This window comes from Malania oleifera, chromosome 1 (assembly GCF_029873635.1).
Source record: "Malania oleifera isolate guangnan ecotype guangnan chromosome 1, ASM2987363v1, whole genome shotgun sequence".
NCBI lineage: Eukaryota > Viridiplantae > Streptophyta > Magnoliopsida > Santalales > Ximeniaceae > Malania > Malania oleifera.
The window spans coordinates 113,374,827-113,388,423 of NC_080417.1; the positions used below are offsets into that span (position 1 = coordinate 113,374,827).

Below are 13,597 nucleotides of genomic sequence, written 5' to 3' on the forward strand. Positions count from 1 at the left end.
GATCGTCTTCGAGGTCGTGGTGGCTGTCGTCTATGTTTGCCCTCTCCCTGCTAGTCATCTGCATCTGGTGTCATGTCCCGTCATCGTCTTGTATGTGGATCATCTCCACCAAGAGGTACTTCGTAATCATCATCCATGTCAAGCGCACGTAGAGAGGACTGATAAGATGTCTCCGGATGAGAACGAGGCAGCATAGCGGGTGCATCGACCTCCTCCCCACCGAAAATGTCATCCAATAAAAATGACATTGATGGGGGTGGTAGCAGAGTGAGATGGGGCGTCAGCTTGTCTACTAAACGGTCCCGAAATATCAGCTGCTGACGAAGGCACATACGGTGCTAATGGACTGAACACGTACTCCACCTGTACAACCGGTGGCGAGGAGATAGGACTCACTGGACCACAAGAGGAGGCATGTCGTCCTTGTACTGGAGTTGCTCGACCTCCTCGTGCAATTACACCAAGTTGAGCAGCAGAAATCCATCGACCGTCCTCGTGGACAAGGTACAATGCAGCACTCATCTATCAGTGGATAGCGAGATCTGGCAAGATCTGATCTGCCTCATGTAGTATGTCAGACTGTAGGATACAAAAAAAAATTGGTTTACCTATGCAAATCGTAACGTACACATAACAAAAGGAAGTGTGGGTTAAAGTCTTCTTACGAGGCTCAAATATACAGCAGTGGTCCTATCAACGAAGCATCGTTTGATGGACCTATACTAGGTAAAGTATGGGTCATCCAAAAGCATCGGGCCATCCTACGCCACTTCTGGTATGACATACTCTCGTCGATGCTCCCATAAAGTCACGAATATCGCGTGCGTAGTCACCCAGTACATGACACCTCAACCATATCCATCCATGTCATAGAGGTCATCCCGATCTACATCTACCCCCGACGTTAAGAAGCGGTCGGGAATGCCTTGTCGATAGTCGAACTACCACATGAATTGGTTAGGGAGATACCACTTGATAATATAAAATCATATGAATGACACTCGAGCTACCCACAGGTCACTCCCTACTGCATAATTGTAAGGTAGGTCGGTTAGAATCTCGGTCATGTAGGGCCTTCATAGGAATTGCACTTAAACATAAGTAAAATGTAAGCGAACTATACGCATCTAGAAGAAATAAAAAGACTACTGTGTGCTACACTTTAATTGGACTATACCTCATGCTCTCAGTGCATGTCCAACTCGAACCTGTACCAAGGCAATGTGTGTTGCACAACCGATGGTGCTCTCAAGTCGTGTCTCCATCTGTATAAGATTAAACGTAAGTTTACGAATGTAACGACTAGTAAGTACTAAGAATTAATATTCGTAGTACTTATAAAATGAATGAGGAGGGATAAATGATGTTGGTACTAACTGGTATGCGAGTAGGAGTGGGTCAACCGGACGACTGTCCTATCCCCTCTGAATCTGTAGGAAACCTCACCGCGTAAGAGCTGACGGAAATCTCTCCCAAGCCCAAACCTGTAGTAAGCAGAGTGGGCCAACAATCTGTGTCTTCAACAAGTGAGCGGTGCGACACATCTCCCTATAAAGCCACGTCAAAGTCTCAGACTCCTAACTGTATGAAAGAATCGCTTCCAGGTCCGTAAGGACTGGAAGGAACATCAGATGCGCATAGGTCCCCAAAACATCATAAAATAGCACCCCACATATCAAGCGGAACATGTGAGCTCGTGTGTGGCACACTGTAGTCTGCGCATTTGCATTTGTCGGGAGCTGATGAAACATATCTCCCTCGAGGAACCGCATACAAATGTGTGCACCAACCAACTCGCTGTTAGGTGGCACGACTCCTAACAAATGCTTGCATAGAGTACGCAGGGCGAGTTGTCCCTGACGGTCTGTAGGTCCCTCTACTGGCCCGACAGTACGACTAGTGATGGGGCTCCAATCAATCGGTAGCTCGAACAAAACGGCGACGTCCTGCAATGTGATGGTCGCCTCCCCATGCGATTGGTGGAACGTGTGCGTCTCCGATTTCCATCTCTCCACCAAAGCTGTCATGAGATGCCAATCCAACTAGATATGGGCAATCTGATATATGTCGTAAAACCTTGCAGCGTGTATCCAGTTGACAATGCGGTCATCTACCTCCAACCAGCGCTAGGTAAACTACGTGCCCCCTCCACAGAACAAGGGGTCGGCGTGCCCATCAACCCACGTTCGCCTGGATCGATGATCGTCGCCCATCATCAACACGCTCCGATTAGACGGCCCTGGATCGATCTTGCAAAATGTACCATCGGAATTCAATAAATATATAAAAACCAAGAAGTGTACTAAAAATCCTATAAATGCGTACAAAGTCAATGTGACGGTCCAACTGCATCCCAAGGTTGGGTCCTTCTCGGACACCTTATGTGGTTATGTCTTTCTTGATGACATATGCTGCATATGCTCTTCTTCCTACCTTCCCTTGCGTTCATCTCATTGTGTATACATGAACTCCTAGGCCAACCTTTATGTCAAGCATATGCAAGAATTGTCTGCAAAGGAGGCAACGGGGATGCTAGCCAGTACGTCTCACGCAACATATGTCGCATAATGCTCGGTAGTGCTCTAATAGGACTCAACGTACTAGACCGCGTTCAGTCATATCTTTGCACATGTAGCGAGAAGGTGGGAGTAAGGAAAGTGTAAAGCTTGCCACTTCCCACATGAGCATTCGCGTCTACCCTAGATGCTCAAAGTTTGGACCTTTTTTCCTTTATGGGGCCCCAACTGCACGGTTGTGATACAAAAACTACCCCTAGACAGGTTGAACGTCATGACTCGATGTCCGGTCGCCTTCAACTTCCTTCTTTCCATCGCTAGCAAGATATGCAGAGTGAATGTATTTCCTCCAAATATTGCGTTACGAGCAGCCTATTGTCGGCTATTGAAATAATGTACAACGCGATAAAATGTCAATTGCACAAGGGGCATTATTGGGATGCTACGTGCGCCTTTCAGGACGGCGTTGAAACATTCCACAAGATTAGTGGTTATGTTCTCATACCTTCATCCACCGTCGTGGCACTGAATCATATATGAAGAGGGATCTGATTGAAAAGCGACTTTACTGGTTCTCCACCCTCATCAAATTTCCTTTCCATCCATTTGCCAAATTTTCTTACCTGATGCTCCATTCCCACACGCTCATCCATACGCTTAAGATTGACATTGTATACTTTCATATTAAAGTTGCTGACCATGTGTCGAAGGTAGAATCGGTGGTGGACACGTGGTGGTTGCCAATCGGTATTGCGTTGCACAATAGCGAGAATTCCTGGATGCCGATATGATAAAAGGCAAATGTCATCCCTATCAGTAATGGAACAAAGACATCACAAAAACCAATTCTATGTGTCCAAGATTTCCTCTTAAACAATAGCAAATGTAAGGGGAAATATTTGCCTATTTGCATTTAGACATGTCGCAATTAGGAGTTTACCCTTGTACTTACTGTACAAATGTGTCCCGTCCACACATATAACGGGAGGGTAGTGACGAAAATATTGAATAGATGCTACAAACAACCAAAATACGGATACAAATGTTGCGGTGTTCTCGTTACCTGGAACAGGAGTTCACCTCCACTTGACTATAGTACCAGGATTGTATGCGGACATCGCTTCCATCCACTTCGACAAAGTTTGATAAGATACCTCCCAATTGCTGAATACTTAGGCAATTTCCTTCTGTTTGCCCAACCAAACCTTCTTATACAAGATCGAATAGCCGAAGCAATGATCTATAAACTCTTTCAATGTGGCGATTGATGTTGATGCATCTCCCTTGATCATATTCATGATCTCCCTAGCAATGAGGGACAATGTGATTTGGTTATGGTCCTGTGAGAGAAGTTCGTTCAAACACGTGTGTGGATCATCATATTGGGTGATTTCGAATAATCGGTGTTTCATCTGATACATTGCCCGCACTCTCCATCTGCAATCAGACTCTTTACACCTACCAACCCATAACATTGGGGTAGACTGCACAATGTGGAAGTCATGGTGGGTTTGAGCGTGATATATTCGCACTGCCACTATCAACCAATCCTTTGACCCGAATAGCATATCCCTACTCAGCTCAGAAGATTCATCCCAACGAGTCACCCGTATAGGAAGCTCCTCATCACGTTAAAAGTCTGCAGCATCTACGTCAATTAGACAGTACATAGGAGGTTTGTCCATAAACTGGGCATCGTACGTGGCATCATTCGTTTCACGGGGGGTGGGTTAACATCATCGAGGAACTCATTTAACCCTTCACTCGTTTCCTGCTCGTACGTGTACTCATGTAAATTAACATCATTCGTAATGTTCATTCCCTCGTCTAACGCGTTGTTCCCAATGGCGAACAACGATCCTGGACCTTTTGCTGAAACTTCATTGCAACCTCCTTGATCATCCGTGTGAAGAACAGGTCTTTTGTACGTCAGCAACTTGAACGACGATCCCGGACATTCGTTGAAGTCCACAACAGGCATATCTTCTTCTGCAATCATATCATAATGACGTGTCAATTGGGTGTCTTCCTCCGTTTTAATCACATGCTCGGCAGTCATCCCCATATGCCTATCCATGCCCATGTAAGGAATGGTTTCGACATATAACTGCATAGTTAAATATGTCGTACTTACGTAGTGTGCATTCAACACAATATACAGACCGTAATCATCAGTTACGAGAACAGCCTCGTAGATGATTGCATCATTATACTCTTGCATAGGGTATCTTGCGGTCACCTACAATGCATATTGATCTGGATCAATCTGTAAATATTGATATATTTTCGAGTACAATTTATTTAATTTATACCTATGACTAATTCGAATTGGTCAAACCAGCGTAGTACTATAACTAACACCCTTTACTCTAGTGATAATTCCCCCCTCCCCCATATACAACAATACCATCACCGGAACACTGCTCGAGCTCTGCCATTTAGATCGACCTCAGGAGTTTGTAAAAATCTATGAAAAACAAAATTGTATAAGCATATGACATAACACCTCTTTTCATTCATGCTAAGCTAATCAATTATAATATATTATAGTACTCTTTGCCTCGTCTTATATTCTCACAAGTTAAATTTTTATTTTAGAATTTTCAATCATCCTAAATATCAACAAGAATAAACAAAAAATATGACTGATAATTAATTAGAATAATTTTTAATACTATGTAAAGAGAATTCTCTCTTTAGTGTGTTCAAAAATGTCAATTTTATCTTTATAACTAGCCATGATTATTTCAAAATATTCTTTTAATTACCCACAATTATTTCAAAATACCTTTATAATTATCTCTAATACTATAAAGGAATTCTTTTTCATGTCATCTTTCAAAAGTGTTAAATTTATCTTTATAACTACCAATCATCATTCCAAAATACCCCTTCAAGTACCCACCATAATTCTAAAATTCCTTTATAATTATATCAAATTTATATCCATAATTATCGCATAATATCTCTATAACTATCAAAATTATCTCAAAATGCTCTTATATTATTTAATTTTTTATTATAATTTTTTAAAAATTTTAATAGAGTGCGTGCCCATGGCTGGTAAGAATAATAGATTGGAAACTTGTAACTGTTATTTACATTATTATCATAACATAATAATATCATTTTTATCAATAATTCTTATTTTTATTATAATAACCTATTAGTATATACATAAAAGTATAAGAGGCCATTAAAGTCCAACTCACTTGAATAGTGAGTACAATTTTGTTCTACTAACATACCACAATGCAGCAGCAGCAGCCGGTAGTAATACTAATAATCATAAAAATATAAAGGCCATTAAAAACCATGGTTTCGAAACAAATGTTTGCCTTGTAAAAATTTTTAAACAATGCAGCAGCAGCAGCAGTGATAGTAATAGTAATAAAATAGTATTCACCAAAATTCAGAAAGGACTTTATTTGAACAGAATGTACTAAAAGTTAAAATATGTCACAGATGAAATGGAAAAATTGAAAGGAAGTAAAATACATACCTCCTCAAATTTGGGCGTTTCCAAATGATACCTTCAATCAACAAATTAAAGGTGATACATACTAATTTATGTACCACACTAACGATTTTATGAGCCACACTAACAATTTTATCAATCAAATATTTAAATTTCAATTCAAAAATAAATGAGCTTAGGGTTTCAAAATGAACTTACCTCGTCTCCCCCTTTTATAGCTTCCTCCTCAACGTTCACGAGCAATGGTAAGCCAACAACGATAACCTGCAATCGTCCGGCCTCTGCCCCTACCTCTCCCTCTGCTGCAACACGTCTCCGATCTCTTTCTCTATGCTTTCCCTACTCTGTCCGCGAAGAAAATTGAAGGAGAAAAAGCATTTGAATTGGCGATGCAAATCTCACAGGACCAAGTTGCAAGATTTATCACGCGTTAGCTCACGGTTCATCTTTGAAGAAAATCTCACAGTTTGGTCCTGTGAGATTTACTTCCCTACCTTGCCACGCGTCATCACGAGAAACGTTACACATTTAAATTTTGTAGCATCAAGTTGCGAGATTGCGTAAACATTATACAGGAAAATTTTTTTCCAAATAGTGTATTATTTAATTTTTTAAAAAAATAATAATAAAACGGGAAAAAACCTCAACCCGGCCCTGCCCTGCCTCACCCACCTATCGCGTCTATCGTACCACCGCGACTTTGCTTGTGAGGCCCAATATGCGAAAATAAAGGGGCGGGGAGGCAGGAGGATTCCTTGAGTGTCGTTTGGGTTAAAAAAAAAGAAAAAAAGAGAAAAGGGGGGAAAAAGAATGATTTGACGATGGATGATTTTGAGGTCTCCGAAAGAGTCAATGCAATGTGGGGATCGATGGTGCCTGGAAAAGACGGAAAACGAGTACTGCATACATCTGCATGCCACCAGTTGTCCCTATCCCTTACCTCTCCCTTCAATTCTCCACACGTTCATTTTCTTCATTTCATCTTTTCTTCTCCTTCCTCCTGCTGCTCCTTTCCTGCAATGGCGTTTTTCACGTTCACGTTCTTCTGCAAGTCAATTATATATATATATATATAGTCCTTAATTATCAATTACTCTCAATTCTCATCTCATCTCATACCCTTTGTTTGCGACCGTGAGAGAGAGAGAGAGAGAGAGAGAGAGAGAGAGAGAGAGAGATGTCGAGGTGCTCGTCATCAATGGTGGGAGTGGGATTCATGACGGTTTTTGCAGTGTCAGGGAGCGTGGTTCTTCTTGCTATGCATGCCCACAAGCGTCTCCTCTCACATTTCATGAAGAAGTTTGAATCAGAATTGACCCCCACCACTGGTTACCTACCTATTCCCTTCGCCTTCCCCCCCCCCCCCCTTTTTTGTTCTCTTATTGTCTTTTCAATCGTAGTTAAATGTATTCCAATTTCCAATGCCCTGGCCTGTTCTAGAACATACATGTTCATTCTTGGAGCTTTTATGGTTTTGATGAGCTGCAGGATCGGAGAAGTATCAACCCAACAGGCGGCAGCGGAGGAGGAGGGTTCGGTTCGCGGCGGACGTGGTGGAGCCATCGTCGGAGAACAAGGAATACCGGAAAAAGACAAAACCACCTCCTGCTGAAATGGCTAAGAGAGAGGTTAGCTCGGTAAAACACAGAGGTTATGATGAAAGAGAGCAGCAGAAGGTGGTCGTGGAGGAGAAGGACAGCATGCCTCTTAATAGGAAAGTTCTGTACAAGGGGATTATAGAATATAGAAGCCTCGTGAGAGGGCAGAATTCATAGGTCACATGTTCATAGCCATTAATTTAATGGCTCTTTTTTCTCTTTTTTGGACCTTTGGTGTGATTGAATGTTCTTCTTAATCGATTGAATGTTCAGAGGCAGAAAGTTTTGATATTCATCAGCCGTCGGGATGAGGAAGAAATGTATTTTTTCTTTTTGGGATAAGTTAAAGCCCAACTAATAATTGCTTTTCCCCATTTTCTTGACTCACTGTGCATGATAGAAGCAAGAAAGAAAATTATGAATTCAAACTTACATCATACAATTTAATTGATTAGTGAACATGATTTTTATTAGTAAAAGTAATTAACAGTATGTTAGGTGAGACATTTTATCGAACATTTTTAATCTTTAGGTACACCTGCATTAGAAGAGAACACATGCGATTGCGTGTGCATGGTGTCATGTTTTAAGTTCTACCTACCCCTTTGTATATAAGATCAATTTAGGCAATTGAAAAAAATAATTATTTTATTTTATTAGTAAATTAATAAATTCTATTATGTCTATTTGACCTAAAGTTAACAGATTTTTAAAATTTTAATATCCTCACAAATGAGAATAATATATGACAGAAAATATTATTTCAACATTATGTAAGGAGTTTGAGTAACTTCATTTCATTCAATGTAATTTGCTTGCATATACTCAGTTATTTGTACTTAAGAAGAAACTATGCATATTTGTATTTAAAGAAGAAACCCAAGAATCACAATACACATAATGACACAAAATCTATTTTGATGGGATGAAAAGAAAAATTAAAATAAAAAAAAAATTAATATTAGCACCAAATTTTCAATTATTAGTGCTTTGGGCGCATTAATTCTCATGAAAATATTTATCTTGATTGGTCTTGTCACCTATGACAAATTGATCCGATAAATTGAATGAAAGTCCACTTTACTCTTTCAAACAACAGAGGATGCCTAAATTTAGTGAGCCAATTGCCATGACTTGATCTTACTTAACCTAATTGAGCAAAAGTTTACAAATAATTTTTTTTTATTCAATGTTATTAAATTTTGAAAAAAAAAAATGGATAACTAATTGGTCATGACTTTCATAGACCATTTAAAAGGATTCATCCAATAATGTACCAATAAAAAAATGAAGGAAACATTTAACTCTTAGTTTTAGGCTTAAATTTGCATTGACCGTATATATTTTTGAATCAAACTTAAGTGCCAAAAACTTACATTTGTAATTTTCGCTTAGCTTCTTGTGCTCCCTTAGGTTAATAACAAACTTTGTTTGAGAATTAGTAAAGTTCATCATATTTAGATTTTAAATTTGACGACATATTATCCAATCTCTAAATCTATTCCAAAACACTTTTGAGAAACCCCCATTACCATATATGAAACCCACAAATCACTAAATTACAAGAGAAAAAAGTTATCATCCATCAAAATAGAAAATTAACAATAATATATCTAAATCAGAATGATCTTTAAAACAATCCAGTAAGCACAACTTATCTCCATCTTTAGACCAAAAGCATGACACAATTCCAATAGCTAATCATCAAATTTTATGTAGTTACGTACCATGTTATGTCTAATTAAATTTGGGTGGAAGAGATATAGTGAAACTGCTAGTTACCAAACTCATAAGATCAATTCAATTATTAAATAGCCATCGTTTCATTTTTATTTTTTGTAAATAACATATCCAAGCTTTATATCATTGTTATTATTTTGTTACGTTGTCCAATATGTATATTTAAAAGGAAAAATACTAATGTATATCAAGTTTCTTTAATAAATCTCCATTAACAATAGTTCTAACAAAAAATGGGATGAACCTATCCTAAGGAAAAATAGGATGTCCCTAAACTAACAATCTTGAGAATAAGAAGCTATATATATAAAGAAAGCATGCATGTAGATGTTGTATTTGGATTAAAATCATAAGTGTCTATCATCTCATACATCCCGCAAACCATTCCATGGCAAAGAAAATATAAGAAAATAATTGAAATTTGGAATCTAATAGCAAACTTAGTTATAGTCGTAGCTACAATTATCCAATTTTTCTCCTTCATTTTCACTTTAATTTCGACTATTTCTCACCATTAGAGCTGAAAATAAAATCACAAAACAATGTAATAAAGGGAGCAAAGTAACACATTTCAAAGAATTGGACCAATAAAATCATTAATGACGTATTGGCAATGATGTCAACAGCCATTGTCCTAAGACAATTGATGAACCAGAAGAATGAGGTGAAATTGTTAGAATTGGTGTATTCCCAAGAGGGAGGGTGAATTGAAATTTTAAACTTTTCTCCTAAGTTGACCTAAATGTTAGCTGAATATTACAACCTATGGTCTTTTTATGCAGTTCCAAATACGCTGATAAATATACTATACAGAAACTTAAATCAAGCGCATCATTGTCATAATAATATACACGTGCGGTAAATATGAAGTGCGGAAATGTGAACAGACACACAATATGTTATCGGGGTTCAGCCAACTATGCCTATGTCCCCGCCTCAAGCTCGCAAACTCAAGGATTCCACTAATAACTCACTTAAGGGTGGAGCGACACCGATTACAATCAGGTCAAATTAACACAGGGCTGACCTCAACCTTAACCAGGTCAATTAGCGGGGCTGACTTCAACCTACACGCCTTAACAGGATGACGCACCTAGCTTTCTTAACCGAGTCTAAGCCAATCCGAAACTATTCTAGGGCTAGTCTCCCTCTTTAGGCCCGTGCTTGGAAATACAGCAGTATTTAAAATACAACCAGATGGTACAACGAATATGCTTTCAAGTAAAGCAGATATGTACCTAGATACGCGCAATCACAGACACCACAATATGATTTAATATGTAAGCTCAGTGTGGTTTAAGATGTCTACTCTCAAATAGATTTACTATCGTTGTAATCAGTGCGTGAGAGTGTGAACATTACAATCTTTGTATCGCAAGATGTATTCAATCTAAGTGCTCAAACAAAGATATTAACCAAACAGTATATATATATATATATATATGAAGCTCTAGCAATGTATAAGTTTGTTTTGCAAAAAGAATTTAATCATTGTATTCAACTAAAGATATAAATCAATGAATATTGTAACAAAGATTTTTCTCACACAAACAAATATCTCTTCAAAGATTTATCAAGATAAAACACACTAGATATTTGAAAGCATTTTGAAAATATTTTGCAACCAAAAACAAATACAATCTTCTCAAGATGTTGCAATGAAGGTGCAATCCTAGAAAATCAAATGAAAGTCTTCTTAGGATAGACTTATTAACAAAGTCTCCTAAGAATACTTAGGTTTAGCTCTCAATGAAAATAAATCAATCAAATATGAATGGAAGAGCAAACCTATTAAATATAAACACTCAATCAACTTATAGAGGATTTAAGAGATTGAAGAAGGTAAGCATGAGTGAATGGGGATTGTATATGAGTATTATAGGTTTTGGGATTTTTAGAGAATTTCTCTTAATCAATATTTTTAATCTCATACTAATTATTCCAAATGAGAGGGTATTTATAGACACCCCTTGAAATATAACCATTAGGGACCTATTGGGAATAATTAGGAAAGTTTAATGACCTTTTAAATATTTTAACCTTGTTCAAAAAAAATTTAACTGCGGTAAAAATCAGGACAACTAGAGAGGTCCGATCGACCAGGACTCATATGGCTCGATCGACTAGGCAAGAAATGAACTGAATAGTCGGTCGACCGAAAGTGCCTTTCCAAAGGCGATTTTACATATTATCGAGGTTTGGTCGACCATGCCATTTTGAACTGGCTGGTTCGGTCAACTAGACCATTGGGATTTTTCCCAAGGACCCTCGGTCGACTAGGTAGTTGGAGTTCATTTTTGTCACAGCCGACCAGATGGTCAAACATTAGACACCAGGGGGTTTCGGTCGACCGGAAGTTTTGAACTACAATGGTTCGGTCAACCAGGTGGTCAATTTGTTGACAAGGGAGGGTTTCGGTCGACCAAGGAGTTTTGAATTGCATAGGGTCGGTCGACTAGGGCCTTGGTCAACTGTTGACCCAGGCCTGTTTCGGTCGACCAGGGCAAAATGAACTGCCTTGGCCGGTCGATCGAAAGTGCACCAAATGTGCATTTCGGTCCCGTTTCGAAACATAAAAATCATATTCAAGTGCCTAATATATGCAAGTGTAAAGGTGAGTGTCCTAAGGTCACTTGGGGTCCAATTTAGAAGACATCAAAAAAGTTCGATGTCGGTCAACTGAAGGGAAAACCCTAAAATCTTTCTAAGGTCATTTTTCATTTATGGTTTGTTTGAACTTACGTATTATCATGCATGTGATGTGTGTGAGTTTATTACAAACCAAAGCCCTAGTTACTATTACAGACCAATTAAATGAAATATATTACAATGCTGAATAGAAATTGGTCTTCAGGCTTTACTTGCTTTGTGCACATCTTGATCTTAACAATCTTAGCTCCTGCACAAAACCTCAAACACCCATTAGTTGCAATGAGTATTTTTCATAATCAAAACCGAGCGTGACCTATAAAGTCAACAGAAATGGTCTCGAATTGGTTGTCCCATCTGAGCAAAAGAAAGTGACTGTACTATCAATCATGGGTCTTGATTAGCACAAGGAGGAAGGAGTCACAAACCTGTTAAGGATCTTGAACAAAAATAGGTCGATGTAGGGGCATTGTGCAAGTGCAGTTTTGTTAAGGAAAGCCAGAAAGATCGGCTTCTCACAGACGCAAGAACTACTTTAATGAGGAATTTTCATGAGATGAGCAAAAGGGGGACTCTTTAATGAAGAGTTTAGCATAGTGAGCAAAGTAGTGCAAGCAGTTCAAGTTCATGACAATGCATTGGATAGAAGGTTTTGGATTAGAGAGAGAGGCAAGGTTAATAGAATGTATCGAGGCTGAGGGAAATCGATAGACAAGAAATTAATAGAGGGGGGCTTATAATTGGCCTTCCGCTTAATGTTGGCTGGCTAGGAACTTTCTTGAAATATATATATATATATACCTAAAACTATGAATCAAATTCATCTAGATCACTTGAAGATTAATAGTTGATGATGCTTGCACTCCCACAATAAATGTGAGAAGATGAATAGACACTTTCTAGCATAACAACAGAATTGAAGGTTGATTTGCAAGATTACATCTAGTTAGAAGATGTCAGGATCCTAAAATACAATAACTCTAAGTACAGGATATTTTTGTATAAAAGCACTCACTGAGAATTCAATTTTGGGACATATGAGTAATTTAAATTTTACATGAATATCTTATGAAGGATAAACTTGTAAATTTGATTTTGTCACTTTAAGGATTACCATGTTTTCCCCTTTAGTCCTTTAGGATTAGTTTAATTTAATATATATGACAAATATGCCACTTATAAGAAAGAATAAACAATTATGAAATAATGAAGTGATCATTTGCAAAAATGATGAAAAGCATTGACAACAGTATACAATAGAAATAGAAAATTGTGAACAAAATATTTTTAGAGTATAAAAGTAGAAAATTCATGCACTTGTGAAATATTTCAAAAGATGTATATAGAAATGTGTGGATCACACATTAGAGTAAATAAAACACCAACATATTTCTCAAGTGAGCCACTAAAAAATTTTATTTTCAACTTTTTTGAGTGTAGAAGATGTGAGCAAATTGCCCAAACCACTCAATGACATTCCAACTTACGAATTTATTACTTCTTGAATCTACCACATCGTGTTTCCTGCACAAACTATTAAAAAGAGCATGTGACTTTACAATTTAACTTAACATATATTTGCTTTTTTATTTTCATAAAAATTAGACTATATCACA

The 13,597-nt window shown here is 38.0% G+C and overlaps 1 protein-coding gene across 1 annotated transcript; it reads left to right on the forward strand.

Annotated features, from left to right (window-relative positions):
* The first annotated feature begins 6,880 nt into the window (after positions 1 to 6,880).
* On the forward strand, positions 6,881 to 7,966 carry LOC131157302 (uncharacterized). Its single transcript, XM_058111355.1, has 2 exons — positions 6,881 to 7,322; positions 7,483 to 7,966. The coding sequence occupies exons 1-2, from the start codon at positions 7,172 to 7,174 to the stop codon at positions 7,767 to 7,769; spliced, it is 438 nt and encodes a 145-aa protein (XP_057967338.1). The 5' UTR covers positions 6,881 to 7,171; the 3' UTR covers positions 7,770 to 7,966.
* The last annotated feature ends 5,631 nt before the right edge of the window (positions 7,967 to 13,597 follow it).

Coding starts and splice junctions, on each gene's coding strand:
- LOC131157302 (XM_058111355.1), top strand. CDS start 7,172: ATGTCGAGGTGCTCGTCATCAATGGTGGGAGTGGGATTCATGACGGTT. Junction 7,323..7,482: donor AGAATTGACCCCCACCACTG/GTTACCTACCTA, acceptor GATGAGCTGCAG/GATCGGAGAAGTATCAACCC.